At 42.1% G+C, this 22,892-nt stretch overlaps 1 protein-coding gene across 10 annotated transcripts in view; it reads right to left on the bottom strand.

The window, feature by feature from the left end:
* LOC118103017 (sodium/potassium/calcium exchanger 2) overlaps positions 1-12,797 on the bottom strand; it is a 42,919-nt gene extending 30,122 nt beyond the window's left edge. For 7 of the 10 annotated variants that reach the window (XM_035149671.2, XM_035149667.2, XM_035149670.2 and 4 more), the window contains exons 1-2: positions 12,476-12,797; positions 10,245-11,316 (exon numbers count right to left, since the gene is read on the bottom strand). In XM_035149671.2, coding sequence (XP_035005562.1) covers positions 10,245-11,147 — 903 coding nt within the window. In that variant the 5' untranslated portion in view covers positions 11,148-11,316; positions 12,476-12,797. Of the gene's footprint in view, positions 1-10,244; positions 11,320-12,079; positions 12,386-12,475 lie in introns of those variants that run through there. The other 3 variants (XM_035149664.2, XM_035149663.2, XM_035149665.2) reach the window with 3 other exon arrangements.
* Positions 12,798-22,892: the final 10,095 nt, after the last annotated feature.

A 22,892-nucleotide genomic window follows, 5' to 3' on the forward strand; every position in this document is an offset into this window, starting at 1 on the left:
GCGCACACACACACACGTCACACCACAGACCTCAACTTGGAGATGAGCTGGAGGTGTGTGTGTGTCCAAAGGAAGCTTCCTGCCCGTTGGCCCCTTACATTAAGTACATGACGGGCTTATATGCTGATAGAGCCCTCTGGGGTCACCTTGGTGGGCTTGAGTGTGGATGGCGTTGGGTAAGGGGGTAGCCTCGTGCATCTTGTGCATCAATCTCATCAGTGATGGACGTAACACGCTCAGACGATGACAGAGCGGGAAGAGCCTCTCAGCAGATTCACTACACCACCAAGCGTATTCTAATTAGCTCATTAGAGACTGTCTGATTGCAATCACTTCCGTTTTAAGAGTTTCTCTCTTAAATTTGGTTTTCAGCTCCTCTGTGGTTCTCTGTGTGTGGCTGCATGCGTCTGCAGCTGGGAGATCTATACGCCAGATGATGCGCAGACATTATCGCCATGGATTTCACAAATTACGGGTATTACAGGAACCATGACTATCGGAGCTGATGTAATGGTCAGCTGCTGCGGCTTAGTAAGGCTGACGTTGAGGGTCAAAACTCCCCCCGAGGAAGGGGCTATGTATGTATATAAGGCCCACCAGTCCTCGGCCACATACAGTATGCACCGATTCTATCTTGCTGGGCTGTCATTTCATACACCCATGAGATAGAGATCTCTGTGCCCTTCACATGATGCTTTTACAGTGCTGTTACATTAGCTAATTTGACCCCGCTTTCAAAAATAGCCCGTGATCGATAAGGCTTTCATTTTCTTGCAAGCCTCAACATTTCACCTTCAGGCTCTCCCTCAGCACAAAAGAAAAAAACAAAAAAGCTAATTTCAGGTTTTCAAGAATTGCATTTTTTTTTTTTGGCCTTCTTCATAACACTGACATCCTGATTTAATTTGATGAGGTAAATGTGGGAAAATAATTAATTCCAAGCATTAAATAAAAAAAACCTTCCTCTGACCCTTTAAGACCACAACAGTTCACATCATATCCGATGATCTAAAACAACACTCAAGTCCTAATGGCCTCCAATGAGGACAGCAGTTACAGCTGGAGCCAGAGCAGTTCAGGCTGTCTCTGCCACATCAAAAAAGGGTTTCATGACTGGGCCTGTACCGAGATCAGTTGCTCAGCCTGGGCCATAAAGTGTGACAGCTTTTTAAAATCCAATGTCTCTATCATGCAGTTAAGTTAAGGTGCCCTCTCGGGAAAAAAAACTCTGCGTAATCCATTTCAGGAAAGCACCCTCCACTTGTCCCGAATCTCTCCTTTAACCCTTCCCCTTGTTTTAGAGTTGCATCAAGTGTGGAGTGGCCCTCAACAAAAAAAGACCCTCACATCAGTAGTGGTCAGCCAATCATGACTTATCCACCCACATCACCGAAACAAAGGAGACGTAAATGAGGACTGATAACAAGGATGTGGAGGAGTCCTCCACTAGAATGGAAAACACAAGGCCTGTTGCTGCATTATTAGCTCTTTGTCTTATTCACAAGGTATTATGGGTAGCCCTGGATGAAAATTGGTACCACTACATTTAAGAAAACATAAGGAGAGAAGGGTGAGGAGGTGCTGTCCATGGTGCTGCACCAATGGCAGAGATTGGGCTCAATGTGAACTAGCACAATAATAGTTTGGGAATACATTTATTATAAAGGTTTTTAAGATGGGGTTCGAGTTGCAGCAAACTGATGCTTTACAACCTTAATCTAGGGCGGCTGTGGCTCAGGGGTAGAGTGGGTCGTCCTCTAACCAGAGGGTGGGCGGTTCGATCCCAGTCTTTCCCTATGCCGAAGTGTCCTGGGCAAGATACTGATTGGCCCTTAAGGCTGTGACTTTAGATAGATGCCCTATATGAATGTGTGTGTGCTTTGAGTGGTCATCAAGACTACAAAAGAACTGATCTTAGCAGCTGGCGGGGGAGAAAACAATACTTCAAAATGATGACGCATATGGATTTAAACTAAAGGCTCATTTATGCTCAATGTAAAATACGTAATAATGATTTTCTTGATTATCAAAATTGATACATTTTCTCTCAATTGACTAATTGATTAATTAAGTAATCGTTTCAGCTCCAGACTCAGTACGGGAGTGCTGGCGTCAACAATCCATGAGCAACTGAACAAAATTCATCGCACTGTAAAAGACGAAAAATTATCTTTTTCGTAAAAATGTAAATATTGACGATATTACAAAATTTAATTAAGAGTGAATTTCTATGCAGAGACAGATAATGAGCTTCTCTTTTTTCTTCTATTGGACAAAAATAATATGCATTGCTTTTCAAGGCAGACGACACTGTGCTCTTACATGATTACACAGCAACTGGGGTAAGTGACGGGGTGACCTTCAAATCATTAACAACACTGAGGAGGCAGTGAAGAACCACGGTCCACTCCGATAAGAATGAAGAGGGGGAAGCCAAATTGTTCAACAGCCAATTAAGGACAACATAAGAAGCTGCTGTCAGCTCCCTGTGATGCAAATAAGAACTTCATGTGTGCAACTGTTTCCGTTGAATGCGATTAAATTACGTTCGGACAAAAGCGGGGCGTCGGCGGGTAACGACACAGCCAAGAGAGCTTGCGGAATAATTGCAGACAATAGAGGCAGAGAGGGTGAAAGTAGCAACAGCCTCAGCTCTGGATTTATCTGAACAATACCTTTATCTCGATTGACTGGTCAAACAGCGCAACAACAAGGTAAGAGCTCGGAAACAGGAAAGCTAATTATAGGGTCTACAGTAGCGCACTCACCTCTCCCTCCTCTATAGAAAGTACGCCACAGCTGGAACAGGTGATAAAACCTTCTCATCGTCATGGTGAGAGCCAAGTCACAGGATTTATATTTTTATATTTTTAGACCCCGGCTCCCTGTTGTCACGGGCCAAGCTAAAGCTACAGAATGAAGTACATGCTGCACATGTTTGCAAAGGTGCGCACATATAACATTAAAACAACGCCAAGGCCCACACACATAAACAAGGACAACTAAGCAAAGCTTTTTTACAATTAGACTTAGAGCATCAAACCATCAGTGAACAGTGAATTTTCCTCTACTTTCCATCAAACTCTGCTCCTGTAGCTGTGGAGGGCTTTTATTTTGCTCTCTCCGTCCACCACTCAGTAACCTTGGCCAATACACAAACATTTAACCTCCACTTATTTTTTAAATTTAGCTTCAAACCACGGTCACTACTACAACTTCTCTTTTAAAAAGGATACAAACATTCATAACGTCACTGCTGCCATAGAAATACAGAGCTCAAATCAAGGACGAGGGCACTTACCACACAGAAGGCAAAGCGAAATAGATTCAATTATTTTGAACCTCAACATCCCTGCACTGAAAAGGGAGATTTATGTTTTTGTGTACGGTTCTTTTACGGTAATTCAAAATGGGATTTCCCTGCAATTAGCTTTACAACTGCTTTTATTATCCAGTCAAGCCCAAAAGGAGGAGTTTATCTGTGCACATCTGGATTGTAGCTTGACAACCGTCATAATGGAAGATAATCCCATGCACACGTCACCCACGACTAAGATAAACAGGTAGCTCATGTGGCGCAGCCTGATATTACAGTGTGCGAGGTGGGAGTTCACTTGGATAAAAATGAAAAGCAGCACAGCCAGCAGCAGCATACAACAACTGTTTTTTTATGTGTGAACAGAAGGTGTATGGCATCAGCACTGGTGCTCAGATGCCCAAATCCACAGGGAAGAAACACAAACAGTCTGCTCCCCGCACAGAATCAGGTTTGTAACCGATCTTTGAAGCGCATCCTGATGGAAGATCTCGCCTCTGTGACGCTATTTATAGATTGGTAATGCATCAGAGGTCACACCTTCCATCTCAGCAGAACCAACATCTGCCTCGATACCCACTGGCTTATCCAGGCTCGATGATAGCAGGAATCTAATATTGTGGTTGGATGCAGAATCTTACCTAGACACTGATCTGCACACAAGTAACAGATGTTTTCCTTGAATGTCTCACCATTACTTATCATTTCAATCGATTACTGATGTCACACTCATGATTTAATGTAAAGAGCTACCATCTTTGCTTCAATTATTGTTCAATGAAACCAACTATTCAGCTACTATGTGCTGCTCTTTCCTGAGGATGACAAACTGACTTTGGCTTCATCGTCATGACTGACAAACCCTGATTTTCGGTACGTCACGACGATCACTACAAGTAGGAGTGGGTGGGGGTGTCACTCCTCTGTCTTTCATGAAGCCACAGTGCACAAAGTGCTGGCTAATCTGATCTGTCTGAGCCCGTATTTTCAAAAGCAGCCAGTCAGTCCATCAGCCAAACAATGAGAGGCCACAAGATAACAAGATAAGCCCGGGCCGGCCTGGTGAGGTGGCCCTGAGGAGGGGGTGTGCAGATGATGAAAGACCCTTCTAATGCCATGTACGGCCGGAGTAAGCCTACTCTGCAGCGCCTAATAAATCTGACATCATGCCATGTCAGACCTGACCTCTCTCAGAGATACACAAGGTTTTGAAATGATAAAATCTGTAACAATAGGTGTGTGAGGAAAAGAAGTCCAGATTGGAATGGGAAAATAATACTACTTTCATTGTGGAGTTTTTGCGCAGAAGTCAGCATTGATTGGCATGGTTTACTGGGCCATTCCTTTTGCATGCAGAAAGAAAGAGTTTGGACAAATGGCTGCTCCAGTGGAACACCATCCGCATGCAAAAGCCAACTCTAGTACAAACGCAGCTGTTGCTCCTCCAGTGAAAAATGCTTGAATCAGAGATATTCGCACTCCTCCATCTTGTGCCGCCATGATCATTCGAGCTTGTGGCTCCTCTGTGACCTTGAGCTGTGCCTCTGCAGCGTGTACAGTGAGGATTCACAGAGTGCGTGGGCGTGAGATGCGTGCATTCAGATGGGGCATGTAGGGCATCGGGCGTTGGGTGACCTTTTCCGGCCCCTGTACACACGCAGAGTGACCCAGTGCTCAGTAATCAGACCTTTGTGCACAGAGCGTGAGTCGACTCGGTCCCGTTAAGTCACCGACCACACAACTAGACTAAGAGGCTTAACTGTAACGGAACGTGCAACAATTAAAGGCAGCAATATTATATAGTGAGGCCGTCTTTGACCTACGAACCGCTGCAGGGCCAAGATGGCTGACATTCAACTCCCCCTTTGGCATTAACGCAGAGGGGGCTGACTTGTGGAAGCACGATACATTTACTGCAAGCAAACAACAAAAAAACGTTTGTATTTTGCAGGAGAATTGTATTGGATTAAATCATACTGCGATGTGTTAATGTTACTTTTTTCCAGACCCACATAGCATAATTGTTTTGGCCCAGATTTGGCCCACATCTGGCCCACATACCACGTGGCATGATGGCACTTGAGCGGTACCCTCCCGTTTGCCGGATCTGGGGCAAAGGAAGCCATAGCAATACCACATGTCACCCAAAGGTGGCTTAAATTTGTCTTGTGCTATTTGGACCATATTAGCCATATTTACCACATGGGTTACTTTAGCTTCACATCCAGATTACAACTTGCCTAGAACACTGCATGTTTGCTATAAAAAAAAGGCCCACGTTTGTTTGGGGATATTTAGGCCACATTTGCTATTTTACAAGTGGACAACTTTAGGTTTTCATCCATTTTGTCCAGGCCACAAGAAGGTCAGAAGTGCTGCATCATTGCCTGAAGTGGCCTACATCTATGCTATCTGGGGATACACCACTTTTGAAGCCTTATTATCGGAAATTACTAGTTTAAAGTGACACCATTTCCCCTAAACCTGTATATGCTTTGTCATTTTGGTCTTGTAAATGGATTTAAATTGATTTTAAAAAGAACATTATGATTTTAAACGGAATAAACGTGGATGACTGCCACAGATTACAGGGCCGTGACTCATTAGAGTCACGATTGCAGAGGTGGCGTCCTAACTCTCTGGGCTGAGGACGAGTGCCCTTGTTTTAAGATTAACCAGCAGCTAAGCACTCATTAGGTAAACAAAGGTATTAACCACCAATCAGGCCATAATTAATAGATAAATACTTCCATCAACATTTGCTTCGGTCACTGATAACCAGATGAAATCACATCATGCACGAGGATCAAGTGAAGTGAAACAGGATTACAAGATCCTATCACTGTATATGAAACTGAATTATTGAGCTGAGGTCAGATTTTTGTGTTATACTTTGATTTCTCTTCACCTTTTAAGTTATGTAGTCGAAGTTTAAGCAACATTTGTATATCCTCAGTGGGTAAAATGAATGTATGTATTTGAAATGCTCTTTGAAACAAACCTACTTTGTTAGAATTAGCACTCTACTATAGACAACTTTTAAGCATATTCAGCCCAATCACTTTTTAAGAAACTTCTAACAGAAAGAAATTGCACTGTTGTGCACTGATGTAACAGGCATTTGTTTTTTAAAAGCTATTAAAACCAACTGTACTCTGCCTTTGGCCAGACAACCTTATTTCTCTTTCACAGCGCAGGTTTTTTAAATGTGGGTATTGCCACTAAAAAGAGGCAATTAACTATTTTCCCATTACCAGGGGAAGAGTTTGCCTTTCGTTTGTTTCCCCTCGGTGCATCATGTTAGATTTAACGAACGAGCTGGTATTTCGCCGTCTCACCAGGGTTGCATCTTACGTGATACAAAGAAAAAAGACGCTGTTGCACGTTTTTCCTGAGAAGTGGAAACTAAAAGGGACAGAAGACTTCAAGGTTATAAATCGCCAATGCCCGGAAGGTCAATGTGAGTCATAACATCAAAAAAAATAATCAAGTATGCCAAAATAAAGACAAAGAAATTAGCACTTTCACCCGGGTGCAATTTTTCCATCACTGCCGATCGGAGCCGGAACAGGAGCCGATCAAATTCCACGTCTACTGAGTCATTTGACCCGAGAGAGAATGTAGATTGTTGCCATTCCCATTTCCGAAAAAGTTAGTGGTTAGAACCAGTGGAAAAAGTGGCTTTAGTTAACGGCTAGCTAGTAAACACATTCAGCAGCTAAGAGACATATTTCCTGAAGGGTTGGAGGAGACCAAACTTGAGCAAAAGGAGGAGTGAATAATACATTTGCACTCATTAAACTCAGTTTAAAATGTCAATTTTATGTTTTAGGCTTGTTAGTGTTGCCAAAAAAACAAACAAACAACTAATTAAGGTTTAATTTGTTGGCAGTTGCATTAAGCAGTAAACCTAATATTTGATTTAATTATCATGATATAGTATGGTCTTACGTTCAAGCTAAGTTTATTTCAGTCTATTTTCCCCAAATTGTCATTATCATCATCATTAATGGTTTGGCTGACAGTAAATTTCATGAGGATTTCAAATATGCAGGTGTTTTGCTACAGCCAAGATTTAAAACATTTAATCACACCTCGAACCTTGTTGGGAAAATAAACTCTACTATGCAATTTTGCCGTAATTCCAAGTCAGTCGTAAATGCACAGGATTATGTAGCACTCACGGTTGTGTTAAGTGGATTGAGAGATTATTGCAGATTTATTTTTGATTGATGAGGTTGACCGTTGAACTGCTGATTTAACAATGACTTTGAAGAAGCCAGCATCCTCTGTGTAGAAGTGAGATGTCTTTGTATTCTATTGATAATGTTAGGCGTCAAAAAATAAATAAATACATTTAAAAAATGCTCTCACACTTTAGGAGCAATGGAGTTATTTTCAAAGGCATTTACTTTTACATAAGTTGCACAAAAGAAACCTTTCAGAGAACGAGAACACAGCAGCGGCGGTTACGCAACAACACAACAGGCAGCGGACGCAGACGGTACAAAATTGACCGGTGACTTCTAAATGTAGAACATCACACGGACGACAAAGCACCACCTCTCCTCTTTTGCTCACTGCCTGTGCAATGTGACACACAACAGGGACATCCCAATATCATAATGCACAAAGTAATCTCAGGGAAGCCCATTTTAATCAAGTGTTCATTTCAAGGGCACAGCATCAACTGAGAGAGACGCTCAAATTATTAACTTATAGAAAAGCTGCTCTCGGTTCATCAAAACATGGAGGGAGTACGGCCGTTCCGAACGCTGCTGCGAGGCTTCTAGCGAGCGCATCACGACAATCCTTGCTTCACTGGCTACCTGTGAGTTTTGGATTTAGATTTTAAGACTTGACTGCTTGTATTTAAAGCCTTGAATGGTGACTCCTGCCAATATCTGATCTGCTCACTCCCTATGAGGCTGATCGCTGCTTTAGATACTCCGGCGGGGAGTCACGGCTGCAAAAAGCTCGACTTGCCACTGAAGGCGACCAGGCCTCTGCTGTGGAACTCGTGTAACACAGGCAACCCGTGTTTCGAAACGTTCTCTATAAATAATAGTTGTGACTGCCACCTGAAAACACAGAGAGACAAAGCAGCTCCGAGATTTTGCAGGAAAATCTCTCGCTTATCCTTGTCCTTGCCCTCTCGTCTTACTTTCCTCTGCTCATGTATGAAACACGCACATGCCTGCGAAATTGCCAATTAAATCTCAAAATAACACTCTTCCGTCCCCAAAGCGTCAGAGCTTGATTAAGAAAGGGTGTTTAGATGATCATATTCTAATAATATTTGTGCCTTTCTGGTTTCATTAACCCTGTAGACCCTGAAACTAAAAAGGAGGTTAACAGGAAGTCTGTACCTGGTGAAATCATTTGATGTTGTATGCGTTTTCAAAGCAGGCGGCTCAGGGGTGCGGCCGAGGGATTGTTACCCACAATGCATGAGAGAGGAGAATCTAAATGTGCTCTAAGCAATGTGGGATATGAGACATGATGGCAGGATCTGATCGATTGAACTGTCAAAGTTTGTCTTTCCACACACACACAGAAACGCACACCTCTCTCTTGGCCAAAGTACCCAGAATCCATTGCACCTCAAGGTCACCTCAGTCTTTCTCTGGCACTCAGCCTGTGAACCTCACTTCTCATTCGTCTCTGAATCAAAGTAATGCAGCACAAATAGGACAGAGAGAAAAACAACTGCTCTTTAAAAAGAAGAGAGTGCGTTATTATTTTTAGCATTTTTGGTGAACACGCTGAAGAGCAAATGGCGGCGTTGGTTTCTTCCAGAGTTTCTCTCCACATTGTGCAACCTGGCGTTTAGATATCCTTTATGTACCTAGAATAAATCCTGGTTTAATGAAGGCTTTACAATATAACTTTCTCTAAATTTCATTTCCATCTCATGTCACAAAGAAATCTAAATCCGTCCGGATAATCTCTACACCGGTATCAAATTGCACTGCAGCGTCTTTTGCCCTCAAGTGTCATTGAGGGGGCGAATGTTATGTGAAGTAATGCAACAATTTCTGCTGTCTGACTGTTAGATGTTTATTTTTAAGTAAATTACCGCACTGACTGTCTGTAAATAGCCTGAAGAGAATAAACATGGAGGAGAGCACGGGACAAACGAGACAATCGCAGCAAACCTGAACCTGTTTACTATGTGTGGTTCACCTCATCAAGCTTCATGTGGTTTACATGTTTACACAACAATTTCAATACAGTGTTTATGTGGGAAATCTTTAACTGGGGGAAAACAATAGCTCCTGAGACTTCCCAAGGGATTTGTTTGTCAGACTGGGACACAATTTGTAGAGCTTAACCCAGAATTACACATTTGACTGTGTTTTATTAATCCCACAGAGGAATACTGTATGCCAGCGCTGCTCCAGCCATATTAACGCACAATGGTCGGTTTAGCTGTTGAAAGCAAGTTGGAATTTCTCTTATTTTCCTCATGCTAATGTGAGGAACATATATCACATGAGCCAGTGTCATAAACCATATGTTTGGTGTCAGCTGTCGCACAATAAATGGTCAGGAGCAGGAGATCTGTGAGGATTTCCTTTGAGAATGGTAATTTGGTTGCGGAGAGGAAAAAAGTGTGGAGTTGAAAAACAACTAACTCCACTAACAAACTGGGTTCATTTTCACTTTTGGCTCAACTGAAACACGTATCAAAGCAAGTCTGACGAACACATTGGCTTCATGAAATGTGTAAAAGGATGAGTGTGACTATGACTATTTAAGGTCATTTTCTTCAACCAAAATAGTTAAACGCACTCCTGCCCACCTACTGGAACTTCCACATAGTCTGACAATTTATACATGATTATATGTAAGAGGAGATGGTGGTGAAAGGTGGTGGGAGAAATAAACATTAATGATAATAATACGGATCAAGAAGCCAACTCACCTTGGGCTGCACCGCTACTTCTACCACTTGATTGTTGTTCATGCAACGTTTGACGAAGCCCTCCATACTGCTGTTGAACTTCATGAAGATCACGTAGGCGGCGTAGCCCGAGAGCAGCGTGATACTTTCCCACATGGAGATGATGTTATCCAGGAAGAAGATGATGAGCAAGATCAGATCCAGGATGTAGAAGGAGACGTCGCGGAAGAGCGGCCACCATGTCAAGTTGAGGATCTCCTTGGAGAAGATGGCGCACATCCCAATGACAAAGAGAATATTGAAGACGGCCGAGCCCACGATGGTCCCGATGCCCACGTTGCTGTGTGAGATGAAGACGCCGATGATGGAGGTGAAGAGTTCTGGGGCTGAGCCGCCCGCCGCCATGAAGGTGGCGCCTGCCACGTCATCCGAAATGGTCAGCTTCTCGGTGATGACTGTGAGCGCCGGGACGAAAAACTCGTCACACACTATGGCTAAGGCAATGAACATGTAGATCATGCCAAACATGTGGAAGGCCACCGCCCCTTGGCGCCGCTCCTCAAGGGTGAAAGCGTCTGGTGGGTAATCCCCCTGGCTCTTGTTGCTATTTGCTGTAGATTGCATGGCTATTGGTATGTCTGCTGACACATTGGGGTCCATCTGGTGTTGGGTGAACAGCAGAGTTCTGTGGGGGGCCGACTGGTGGAGACTCTCCTGGGGGAGCGCCGGCTCACTGAGACCACCTGAGCTCCTGGTCAAGGCACTGAAGGAGAGAGCACTTAAGGCCACAAGGCTGAACATGAACCCCAAGATTCGCACGGGCCTCAGCTTTTTCCGCAGACACCGGTGACCCTGCCGCTTGCAGGCAGCACCCAATATGGGTCGTCGCTCTTGTGTATCCATGCAGCCTTTATCTGAACCCATGGCTATGCAGCTCTTAGTGTCCTCACTCTCAGTGGCTAGATAGGAAGAGGGTGCGGAGCAGGTTTTACTGGAGACAAAGCATGGTGTTGTCTTCAGTTTCGAATGAGTTGAATAGATTGTAGGTGCTTTCCAGGGTCTGGTTTGCCAAATGATGTCTTCATATTAGCCTCTGCTGGCAAATGTCAAAAGAATGAAGAAGAGAAATTATTAAGTTAGGAAATAAAGTCAACAGAGTACAAAAGTAATTAGAATACTGGTTTAAATATGATGACACTGTTTATTTTAAACACTGGAAAGTTAAATGAGACAAATATTAATTGAATTTAATACTAACAGAATTTAATAATATTTCCAATATTCCTTCAAATACATCAAATGTAAAAGTTTAACAAACAAAAGCCAAATCAATTAATACCATCATCAGCGTCGCTGTTGAAGAGATGACAATGTATAAATCAGGGATAATCTACTCCTGACCACAGCCCGAAGAGATCGTTGTAGATTAATCCAAATATTAAAGTAAAAAATGACCAGTTACATGTGGAATACTCAGATTAAAATTCATATTTAATGCGTGGTTTTGACAGTAATCAAATAAGGATCATTCTCCCAGCACGCTGAAGTTAATCTCTATATCACATGAAATGAAAAATCAATCAACATTGTAAATCTGATGATAAATAAAGAGGATCTAAGTGAGATTTGCAGTCATTACAAAGACTCACGGTAACTCCATACTTTTATATTTTGTGTTTTAACTACAGTGCAAGTAAACTGAAACCACACGAAACACAAACATAGCAGAGAAACTTGCTGCCTGGTCAGAGATAAGGATGATGATGATGATGATGATGGTGGTTTAACTGATAGAAATATTCTGTCCATTAAGACGCACGGACGGATATTCGAAATGTGCAATCTCCTGTTTTTACCTGGGAAATTGGGACGGAATGTGAAGGCCGACGGTGCACGGACACCACTTGGCTGCAGTCAGTGGAAAACGGAGAACACTGTGACGCCGACGCCGCCGCCGCCGCTCAGGTAAAAGCAGATAGAAAACACGAGTCCTGTTTCGACTTCCCGCGGATGCACGGCCCCTCCGGCTCCACTCACAACTCTGTCTACCCTCCCTGTCTGCCCTTCACTGGTGCCTGCGCCCTTACGCAGCGGCACCAGCACACAACAAACAGCGCACCACCATCAGCACCATCAGCACCATCATCATCATCCCCGACCACAGCAGCCCAGCATCAGTCCCCCCCCCCCGGCGAGGCGCATGACCATGATGCGCGGACAGGCTGCTGGACGCGCCGCGGTCATTGCCTTACCTTTGACAGAGGCGAGGAAAAGCAGGATGCTCCGGCACGGCAGCACGTTGAAATCCGCTCTCCTCTCCGGTGCCCTCTTGCTCTCATTGAGCAAATCAAAAAAAATTGTGACCGCTCTCCGACGACAGAGGAGGAGCTTTGGAAGAGGAGGGGAGAGGAGAAAACTGCGCTCACCTCTGTGCCTCCTCACAGCAGCAGCAGCAGCAGCATCCCTCCCGGGTCGGATGAGAGAGCATTACAAAATAAAATAAATCACCGTGTAGCACAATATGTCACCGGGCTGCGCTCAGCACGTGAAGCGGCTGCTGTGTGCATGAAGCCAGGTGAGCTGCAGAAGGCGCATCCTCCCATGCTCCGTTCACGCGGCGGGGGCTTTGGTGACGGTGCGTATTGAGGGAGGAGTTGCCGTGGTTACACAGCAAAGGAACTATTTATTTATTATTATTATTATTAGGATTATTCCTCTGGTGACGGAACAGGTGGACGTGTTACAGCTCAGCAGCTGGTGCATGTGAGAAGAGCTCGGGTCATTTCAAGGTTATGCATTGCACGGAGGTGGATCCATTTCTCAAAGATCACCCTGCAACGTGCTGCTCCACCAAAATACACACACACACACACACACACACACACACACACACACACACACACACACACACACACACACACACACACACACACACACACACACACACACACACACACACACACACACACACCACTTTGTAAGATTGGATTCTATATATTAAAGTTTAGTTGCATACAATTGTTATATCATATTGTATACTATTGTGAACTATATAATAATAATAAGGAGAAGAATAGAAGAGTGAACTTTGTATGGCACCTTTCAAAACACAAGGTGCTTTACAAGTTGAAAATGAAAACAAAAAAACAATGGTTGAAAAGCAAACAATGAAACAATGTTAAAGCAAAGAGAGGTGGCTTCTGGTGTCCCTCAAACCCCTGGTGCACATGGAAGGGAATCAAATGTAAAAAACTTATGTATGAAGAATCCAGGTTCAGGCACTCGAAGTGGTTTTGTCTAGGTCATTAGCATAAGAGAATTTAGACTCAGAATCAAGACCAAGAATTGCCTCCTCATCATCCTGCAGCATCTTTATGACCATTTCAGCCGTAAATCTGGAATGATTGCGACCAGCCCTACTAACACTCTGGATAAAGGAAATCAAAAGCACAAGAATATTTTCAAACACACATCATTCAGTCTATTTAGTATATGCTGTTCTATTTCGAGTTTTATTTTATTGATCTATAGCTATGGTTAGCTAGCCAGAAAAGAATACATCAACAGCTAAGTATTGTACATACTTCTCTTTCTCACTAATGTATTGTAAAATAAGACTAACATGCATCAGATGTGCAAAAGCAGCTGTGTCAAATGTATGGCAGGTGTTCCTTAGTGAATACATACTGGATGGGTCATTTTTGCCCCACGCGTGTAGAATTGATGTAGAAGTACAAAATTGATGTTTGTTGATAAGTAATAAAGGAGAAATAAACAATGATTTGTGGGAATGTAAAACAAGATATTTAGTGAATACCTTGAATATTCAATGATAGAATATATTTATTTCAAAGATATAGTAAAGAAACTATACCATGCATGAAATAACATAGGAAATGAATACGGGTCACTTTTGACCCTTGTTGTGTATTAAAGGGTTAACAACAATGGTGTTCTTGACAGCCAGTAGGGGGACTTCCTCCATTTTGTTGTGTCATGCCCCTAGAGGCCAAGGAAAAACCTTAAATGTGGGAGGACCTTGTCTCTTCTATTTACTATATTGTATTTATTGTAAAATCCCCCTAGAGGCCAGGTACAATATTGCATATTTTCACCCTGCACACCTGTAGTGACTGAAATGACTTTGTCTCTGTGTCAGTTTACCCTGATGACGTTGGTGTATTATAATGATTCAAGCCCATTTAGTTAAAGGCCTTTTACATTTTTCAAACCACTTTGAGTTCCTGGACCTGGACATATGTTTTCCTCAAAATTAAAAAAAAGCCTCATAGGGAGTGAGCAGACAAACAATTTAAAAGCAATTTGAAAATCACAGAGCTATAGAGCACAGATACAACTAACTAGCTAACTCAAAGCTACGCTATAGGCTAACAGCTCCTAGGTGTAGTTCGATGTTTACTACACAGCCATGATAGTGGTGTCAATCCTCTTCTCTAAATCATAGCAAGAAAGCAACTAAACAAATTCGCCAATATTTGAACCAGGTTTTTGGCATTACTTAGTACCAATGGAAAGAGTCGTGCATTCTTTATGTGCCAGTTTGCTTAATTTTTTCACCAATACCCAGGCTTCCCCCAACAACTTAGCATTAGTCGGCGGGTCAAACCCTGCTGGGGAGACGCAGAAATGCAACTCTACACAGTGTGACAAAGTATGTGTGACACTAATGTCCTGGTGCTGTATGATAAATCATGATTCACTGACCTCATTGATTGCCCCCTCTCTGCTCTGCTCTCCACAGTAGCTGCCTCTTGTTACCTAACAGGGAGCAGAGCATTAGTTTGAGTTACCTAAGATTGTCAATAGTCAGACGTTTTGTTGATTGTGCAAAATTAGCTGATTTGGTAGTTCTTGGTAGCCATAAGAAAATGTTCTGTCCAAATGCCTTTTAATAGTTGATGAGGTAATATAAATACATCATGCATTACATTAGATGTGAAAGCTTCCATCACAGCAAAATGTTGCTTTAAGTAGTATTTTGATATTTTGGGGAATATGCTTTACAGTTTATTAGATAAGAAGATTGTTTACACTGTTACATATTATGTATATAAGGCTACAACCAGCAGCTGGTTAGCTTATTTTAGCCTTCACACTAGAAATAGGAGGAAAACTGCTGTTGTTGTGGTTTTGCGAGGGTCTCCTCATCTTAACTCTTTCCGACAAAGCGAATTCTCATTTATCTAATGTCAAAATAACCCATGAAGACTTAACCTTCATAGAGTAAAGTCAATCCCGTTTCCCTATCACCAGCCCAAAGTGGCCCCGAGTGGAATGCGCTCGCACCCAAATGTCCAGACGACTATTAATTCTGTTCAAAGTGATTGAGATCGATTCCCTCGCTACATCCATAATGCACTGGTTTTCACACTGGAGCTATTGCCACTGGGCTTCCTCACCAGCCAGGCCCAAGTTTTTTTCCACAAGAACAAGCTGGTGGCGACTGTCAAGCTGATTATAAAGAGGATCTGAGTGGTGAATGAACACATAAGTAGGTTGCATCGATCAGATGGCTGGGGTTTGATAAGACTGGACTGAGCAGCAGGGTTTTTCGCCACCACCCATCTGTCATTTTGAAGAATTAAAGAGCATTAAGTAAATTTCACATACAAAGTTCAGTTTACTTTTCAGAAGGAGTATTTTTCCAACCCGTGAAAGGTGTCGTGTAACGTCCTTTGTGGTTTGGAGAGAGTTTTTCAAACTGAGATTCAACATATAAACTTGAGAAGTGGGGTTTTAATGAAGGGTTAAGGTTAAATTCAGAGCACAGGAGGGGTCTAATATGAGAAGAGTCCACATGAACGCCCCTCTGTTGGGATATTCATGACCTGTGACGTGTTTGTTGACATTTTCAGAGGCCATGGAAGTTCATATTTTGCTGGATGGTAAGTTAAAGATATAATATGTAAGAATTCTTCTTTAAAATGTCTAAAAACTTTTAAAGACCTTTGTTACATGTTTGGTTGACTAATGCAGTGATATTATCCAAAATGTTTCCAATCATGTTCACACTGAAAGAAATTTCCAATTTTATTCAAGGTAACACAACATGCTTTACCCGCAGCTTCTACTATAACTTCCGGGACAAAAGAAAAACACACTGCTAGCCAGTTAGCCAATTAGCCAGTCAGCTGTTCGTCACTAAAGAGCAATGAATCATGGGATATGTTGGGCCGGGAAGGATCCACTCGGCAATCAGTCTACGAATGCAGCCGATGAAGGATGCAGGCCTTGAATTGTGGGACTTCTCACATCGAAAACCGCATGCTCTCCAGTTCCAATTAAAGGGAGCATTACTAAGATGCATTATGGGAAATGTAGGATCCAGAATTATCTACAGTTAAAAGATGTGCAAGATATCTCGGCTGCTGCTGCTTTAATATTGACATTTTAAATTTAATTTATGTCATTTGTGACTACCCCAACTTAATACATACCCAATATTAAAAATCACCGGAGTACCCTTAGCTTTAAAGTTTGAGGAAATTACATTTTGACTTCAAAGAGTGAGGATGACACAATATGAAAAGATAAAATCTAATTTGGGATTAAGCCCAATTATCTGTATGTCGACCCTGTGTCATAAACCTGTCTGCAGATAGTGAATCAAAAAGTTTGTTTGAATATTGACTCTTCTTCACACACACACACACTGTCACAATATCAGATTGGTTCGTGTTGATATAATTAGCTGCATGAGCACATGTATCTGATCTGTAAACATCATCGTCACAAAAAGTGCCCGTGAACCCGGCTCTTCGACTTAGATCTGTCAATATTTTTGCCTATCAAATGAGATCCCATCCAGGCCGTCAGCTCTTTTTCAACAATGGCCCCCCCAGTGCATACGCAAGCCTCCGCTGCACGCCACCCGCACGGGCCGCCCCCATCTGGCAACGTTTCCAGCATAAAAGTGATGACTTGTCACCGGTCAGGTGGGTTGTGGTGGGGAGGAAGGGGGTTTGGAGGGGGTGATGGCGGCAATTGTTTTGATTTGTCTGAAATCTGTGCTCTGACAAAAACAACAGAAATTTCCATGCTGGCCCTGCCCCCCACCCGGCCCACCCTCGCTTTGGCCCGACAGCTAAATCCGAGCCTTTGTGCCCCACATAGTTGAATGGATTTGTCAGCAATGGGGCAGGGGGCAGCGGGGGATAGACAGGGTGATGATAACCAAGCAAGTTTTTTCCGGTGGAGAGGAAAGGACAATTGACTGAAGCAGTGTATTGAATTATTTCTATTAAACAAGGACATTTTACTGACGCTTAGATGAGGGAAGCAGTGAAAGTGGAGAGCCCTGGGATAAGAGTCTTTTCTAAGAGACTTGCTGTGGATTAGATGTTGAAACCCTCATATTAGCAACCCCCCACCATCACAGGTCTCCACAAAGAGGCTTGGATAGACCACCTGCCCCTTAGGAAAATGCAGTCAGCAAAACAAACTGTGCACAGGCACCAATGGGATGCTCGGATTGTAAATAGTGAATCAATGAGGCCGAGTTAATTTTACTCTTAAAGGCAAATGGCCTGAGTACTAACACAATAGCAAGACTGTTCAAAGATAACATGGGGAGACCATTTCAGCTAAAAAACAGGCGGAGGGTGGGAATAATCATTTTAGCAGCATTAGTAGCTCTTAAAGAAATTAATGATTATGATGATCCACTGATCAGTAAGACCCTGCTTTCACTGGTGGTCCAAGTAAACATTTATACAGTGTAGTGCAGCCAGCATTTTCAAACTAATTCACATTTGTCATCACTGAATACATTTGCAATTGCATGGTTCTACTGATCGTGTTTTGTAATTGTTGGATTTCCTGTAGCACATAATACATTTACTTATTGTTCTCTCTACTCTGCCTATATTTAATTTTGGTGAGGAAATGTCTGTATTTATATATATTCGTAAAATTTAAACATTTCAGCACATTCCTCCCAAAGAATATGATCTTCGTTTTTTCTACAGCTTTGCAAGAGTCTCAGTATGCTTTAACGTAACATAATGATGTTTAACATGGTCACAATCTTTGTTTAGTATGTTAGCATGCTAAAATGTGATAATTAGCAATAAATACTGATTATAATGTAATTAAATTTGCAGGTATTGGGTCAGGAACCAAATAAGCTATTGCACGTATAGATTGGCGCCATATAAAAAAAGTCAGGGTATCTGCCCCCTGGTGAAATGTCTGAGTGAGCCCATATGAGAATAGAGCAGGAATGAGTCCATATCTAGGGAATTAAAGAAGTTGGCATACATGTAGAACACGCTGACAGAGATGTCAGCATAGAAAGACCACAAGGTTCGAGAGCTGCTGGAGGTCTGAAGCTGTCGATGTGCTATAAACAAAAACATGTGATTTTTTTATTTTTATGTCCTGCCTCCTGTATTATCTACCCATGTTTCGAACATTTCCTGTTGTTGTGAAAGTGTCTGACGCCGACAATCTCCTGCCGCGTTCTTCATATGTGAAGGACAAAGTCCAGAAGATTGGGTCTGGACCTTTATTGGAGCTCATGTCTGAAAATGATCACAAATGTCTGTACAAAATTGAGTTGAAATGCATCCAGTAGTTGGATAGATGGGTAAATAGGCCAGTTGGGTAGATATTTCAGTCATGCCACCGCTATAGAGGCACACTACCAGCATAGAAAATCAATCCACTATATGTATTTTTAATCATAAAATGTGAACCGCAGTTCAAGTCTCCGAGACATAATAGTAGGATTAACCTCTGTGCTACGTTTGCATTTCTGATTGATCATGTTAATTACAAATGAAACAGTGGTCTCCTAATACCAAACGTGAACCTTTATACTAAATTTTGAACTGCATACAACCATTTAATCCCCTTAGTCTCAACAATGAACTGCAACAAAAAGATGTATCCATCAGCTGCTCACATGTTTACAGACAGTCACTGCTGAACTAGACCGTAAACCATTGCAGGGAGGAGGTACTAGTGTATTTTGTCTGAGGTGAGACTTCTAACTCAAAACGTGATCGCCGTCATGAGCCTTTTACATCATCAGCAAACACTGGAAGTTCCGTAGAAGCTGCAGAATCAAACACTTCACGTCCAACTTTTTACGTTTGGCTGAAAGCTGTTAAGCTACAGTATTAAAGTAGAATACATTATCTTAAAAAGATTTCTCTGCTGGGGTCATGAGCTTAGCCCAAGTAAACAAGTAAAAAATCCAATCAATCTTTGCCCTCTGTGACCATACAACATTTAACCATCGCAGGACAGGACGATGCTACGGAAGGACAAACAGGACAGAGGAGTCTTATTGATCTGCTCGCTCCATCCTTTCCTTCACATGACTAAAAGCAGGCAGGACAACATGTGCGGTTTGTCCTTATGACCTCTGGAGGCTGTTACTCAATATTTCACGGCTTTGCATCCATGAGACAAAGCCAAAAAGTACAGATTCGATTTTGCACCAAGGTTTTCAAGATTCGATCTAACAACGACCAGACGCTGCAGCATATTTTCTTTGGCCGCCATCGGTCATTGAGAAGTCTGATGTGAAGAAGGACGGCATTGATACAGGATGTGTGCTGCATTATGAGGTTAATCCTCCCGTCGACAGTCCCACAGATGGGCCGACCTGCTGGGCTGCATGGATGAGTTTTTGGAAGCAGGGGAGGGAAAGAAGTTGAAAATCACCACCGCCCTTCTGTTTAGTTGAAGGGGGCGAGTGAACGAGTGAGTTTGAGAAAAAAAAAAAAAAACCCAGACGAATGGAAAAAAAAAAGTGGAAAAATGTTTCATGCTCTGATGTCATTAGGAAGGCGAAAGCAGAGCTGTAATCCTATTTTAATCGCAGTGGATTTATTAAACAGGAGCAGCAGGTTTAAATCTCAGCAGATTACACAGAAGGCCCAAGGAGATATGGAGGGGTGGGGGTTTGGGGTGGGGAGGGTGGGGAGGCTTGCATAACCAAGTGCACTTAAGGTGATGTGGTTCATCTTTGACTAGTCAGGATTGACGGAGTGGGGAGGCGACGTAGGGCTTCCTCAAAATTTAAAGACAAAAATCCTCTAAGATTATCTAAGAATCATGAATTTCTTGGATTAACATGGAAATTAGTTAGTGCCTGCGGGCGCTACTAATTATTTGTGCGCGCGTGTACCTCAGTGTGCCCCGGAGTTGGCGCGAATCTCCTTGACACCCTTTGTCGGAGACCTCTCGTGTACAACGGGTTAATCCCAGGTCACATCACATCTGGATTTAATCAAATCAATCCCTTACCAGATCGTGTAGAACTAGCTTCAACCTGTAGAGGTCACCGGTAATGAAAAAAATAAAAGTTTCCAATCAAAAAAATGACTTTCTGTGTATGAGGAGCTGAGGGTCATTTAAATTATATATAGAAGGATAAATAAGGTGATTTAACTGTGCAGTACTCTTTTTCTAAAAAGGTCTTAAATATAGATGTAAATTTGAGTCCAGGTGTCCCTTAAATAAAATATTTGTAAAGATATGTATATATTTATATAGCTTTAAATAATGACATGTCAAACATCATTAAGTGGTTTGTTCTGTTAGTGTTGATCATGAAACAATAAAAAAAGAAACTGTGTAAAATAATTACATGTGAAAACCGAATGCAGCCCATGAAGAGTTCAGACTAAGTGAAGCACAAGCCAGACAGGTAGTGTCTTCCATTAGAAAAGATGAAATGTGGAGACACACTGTACAGAGCCTCGTGTTGTCACTGAACTTTGCTTTTGCCAAACACTTGCAACAAACAGGACGCCAAGCTGACCATCTGTTAACGGAGCTTCGTGACACAGCACCTCTTTGATGACGGACACATTCAGGGAAGTTTCACTTATTTTTAGAGACGTTTGGACGCTGCAGTTTTTCCAGTGCCTGGAGATGTCAGCATGAACTGTTTCTTTTACAAAAAACTGTTCAAAAGGCACAGATGCTTTTCCCGCTCTTTAGCTTAGTAATGGTCATTTGAAAATTGCGTTGAGGAAAAACCCAGCTAAGATCATTTAAAAGATATTGGAAAAAATTACTTTTCAAAAGGATTTAAGGGAATGCTTGTGATGATGAACCTAATCATCACTTTTTAAGCAATAAATGCCTCGTTCCTAAATACTTTCGAGGACGTATTAACCCTCTATGTGCCTGAGTATTCACTTAGATGTGTGAAGGGAGCTCTGCCTGGTTACTTCCAGACACATTTTGGTGAACTTCGCAAGAAATAAGGCAGAAATAAGGCATGCGAAGTGTGCTAATATACAAACTGGTGAAATTTGGATAATGAACAAGATTTTGTAAATCAAAATAAATATTTGTATTAGGGAGGTTCATTCAGTTAAAAAATATTCCTTTCAGCTATATCAGAGAGAGGATCTATTGGCTCGTGTAATGATAGCACTGTGCAGAGGGTTGCACATGCTAGATGTATGTAGATAGATAGATAGATAGATAGATAGATAGATAGATAGATAGATAGATAGATAGATGTTTATTTTCATTTGCACAGGTACAGGAGAAGAAGGTATGTTCCGTGCAGTATGATGAGATTTACATGACAACCCAGAGATTGAGAACTTCATTATACTCACTGTGCCGTCCTGCAACCTGCCATCTGCTGGACGACTCATGAGTTGTGTTTAAAATACGTTTCCTCGCCTGTAGAAAAAGGTGGGACTCAGTCATTAAGTCTGAACAGGTTTTTTTCCATGTTGGACAGTTTGACTTGTCAGGCAGGAAACACTACAACAACACAACATGGAGGGCGGCCATTGTTGTATAAGCCGCATTATAGATGACGCCTATGCTTCCTCTGCTGGGACATGTAAAAAAAGAGCCACTCACCCCCTCAGACAACACTGTCTCTAAAATAATTCCTGACACTTTCTTGTATTGAAAGCTACACTATTTATTTTTTTCCTGAGCAACAGCACCCTCTGCAGCCACAAGTGGTGATGAATGTTGTTCGGCTTCGTGTCTGAGCGTTAAAGTGGTTTTCATCTGGAGAAATAACAAATCCTATCAATCTTTTGACCGGAGCTCTGACTGTGTAAGTCCCACTGTGTATATTACCCATGATCCCCGGCTTCCTGAACCAGAAGAGCTGCAGCTGGAACAAATCCACCAAACTCTATTTCGAATTATTCATATTTTAAACGTTTCCTCACTGAATATTGGAGATAAACGCTGGTTTTTAATGACTTCTAGGTCTTTTGACAGGCTGTATTTTTTACCTCTACATAAAAAATATTTTTGGCAGCAGAGGGCGCTGTTGCTTAGTAAAAGTGACATAGTGTTGCTTTAAATGGGGCATCCATTTGTCTGATGAGTGTTACAACGCAGGTCATGAACTAACCAAACGTGTTGCAATTGCAACATCAAGGACTTGTCCTGTGTTACAAAACACATGAAAGAGGCTGTTGGTTTGATTTTTGTGACACAACACTAATGCTGAATGTGGGATGATTTAAATCTGATATCCTGACAAAACAGAAACAAATTCCTTTTGTTTTGAATGAGACAAGGTTCCAGATTCACAGTCAATTAAAATGAAATGACTTATTTTTTACGCCTAAACTTCCCAGGTGCTAATCTCACTATTCACTAATAAGTGTGCCAATAAAAACACGAGAAATTGTTCATGATAGACAG

This window comes from Hippoglossus stenolepis, chromosome 23 (assembly GCF_022539355.2).
Source record: "Hippoglossus stenolepis isolate QCI-W04-F060 chromosome 23, HSTE1.2, whole genome shotgun sequence".
Classification (NCBI taxonomy): Eukaryota; Metazoa; Chordata; class Actinopteri; order Pleuronectiformes; family Pleuronectidae; genus Hippoglossus; species Hippoglossus stenolepis.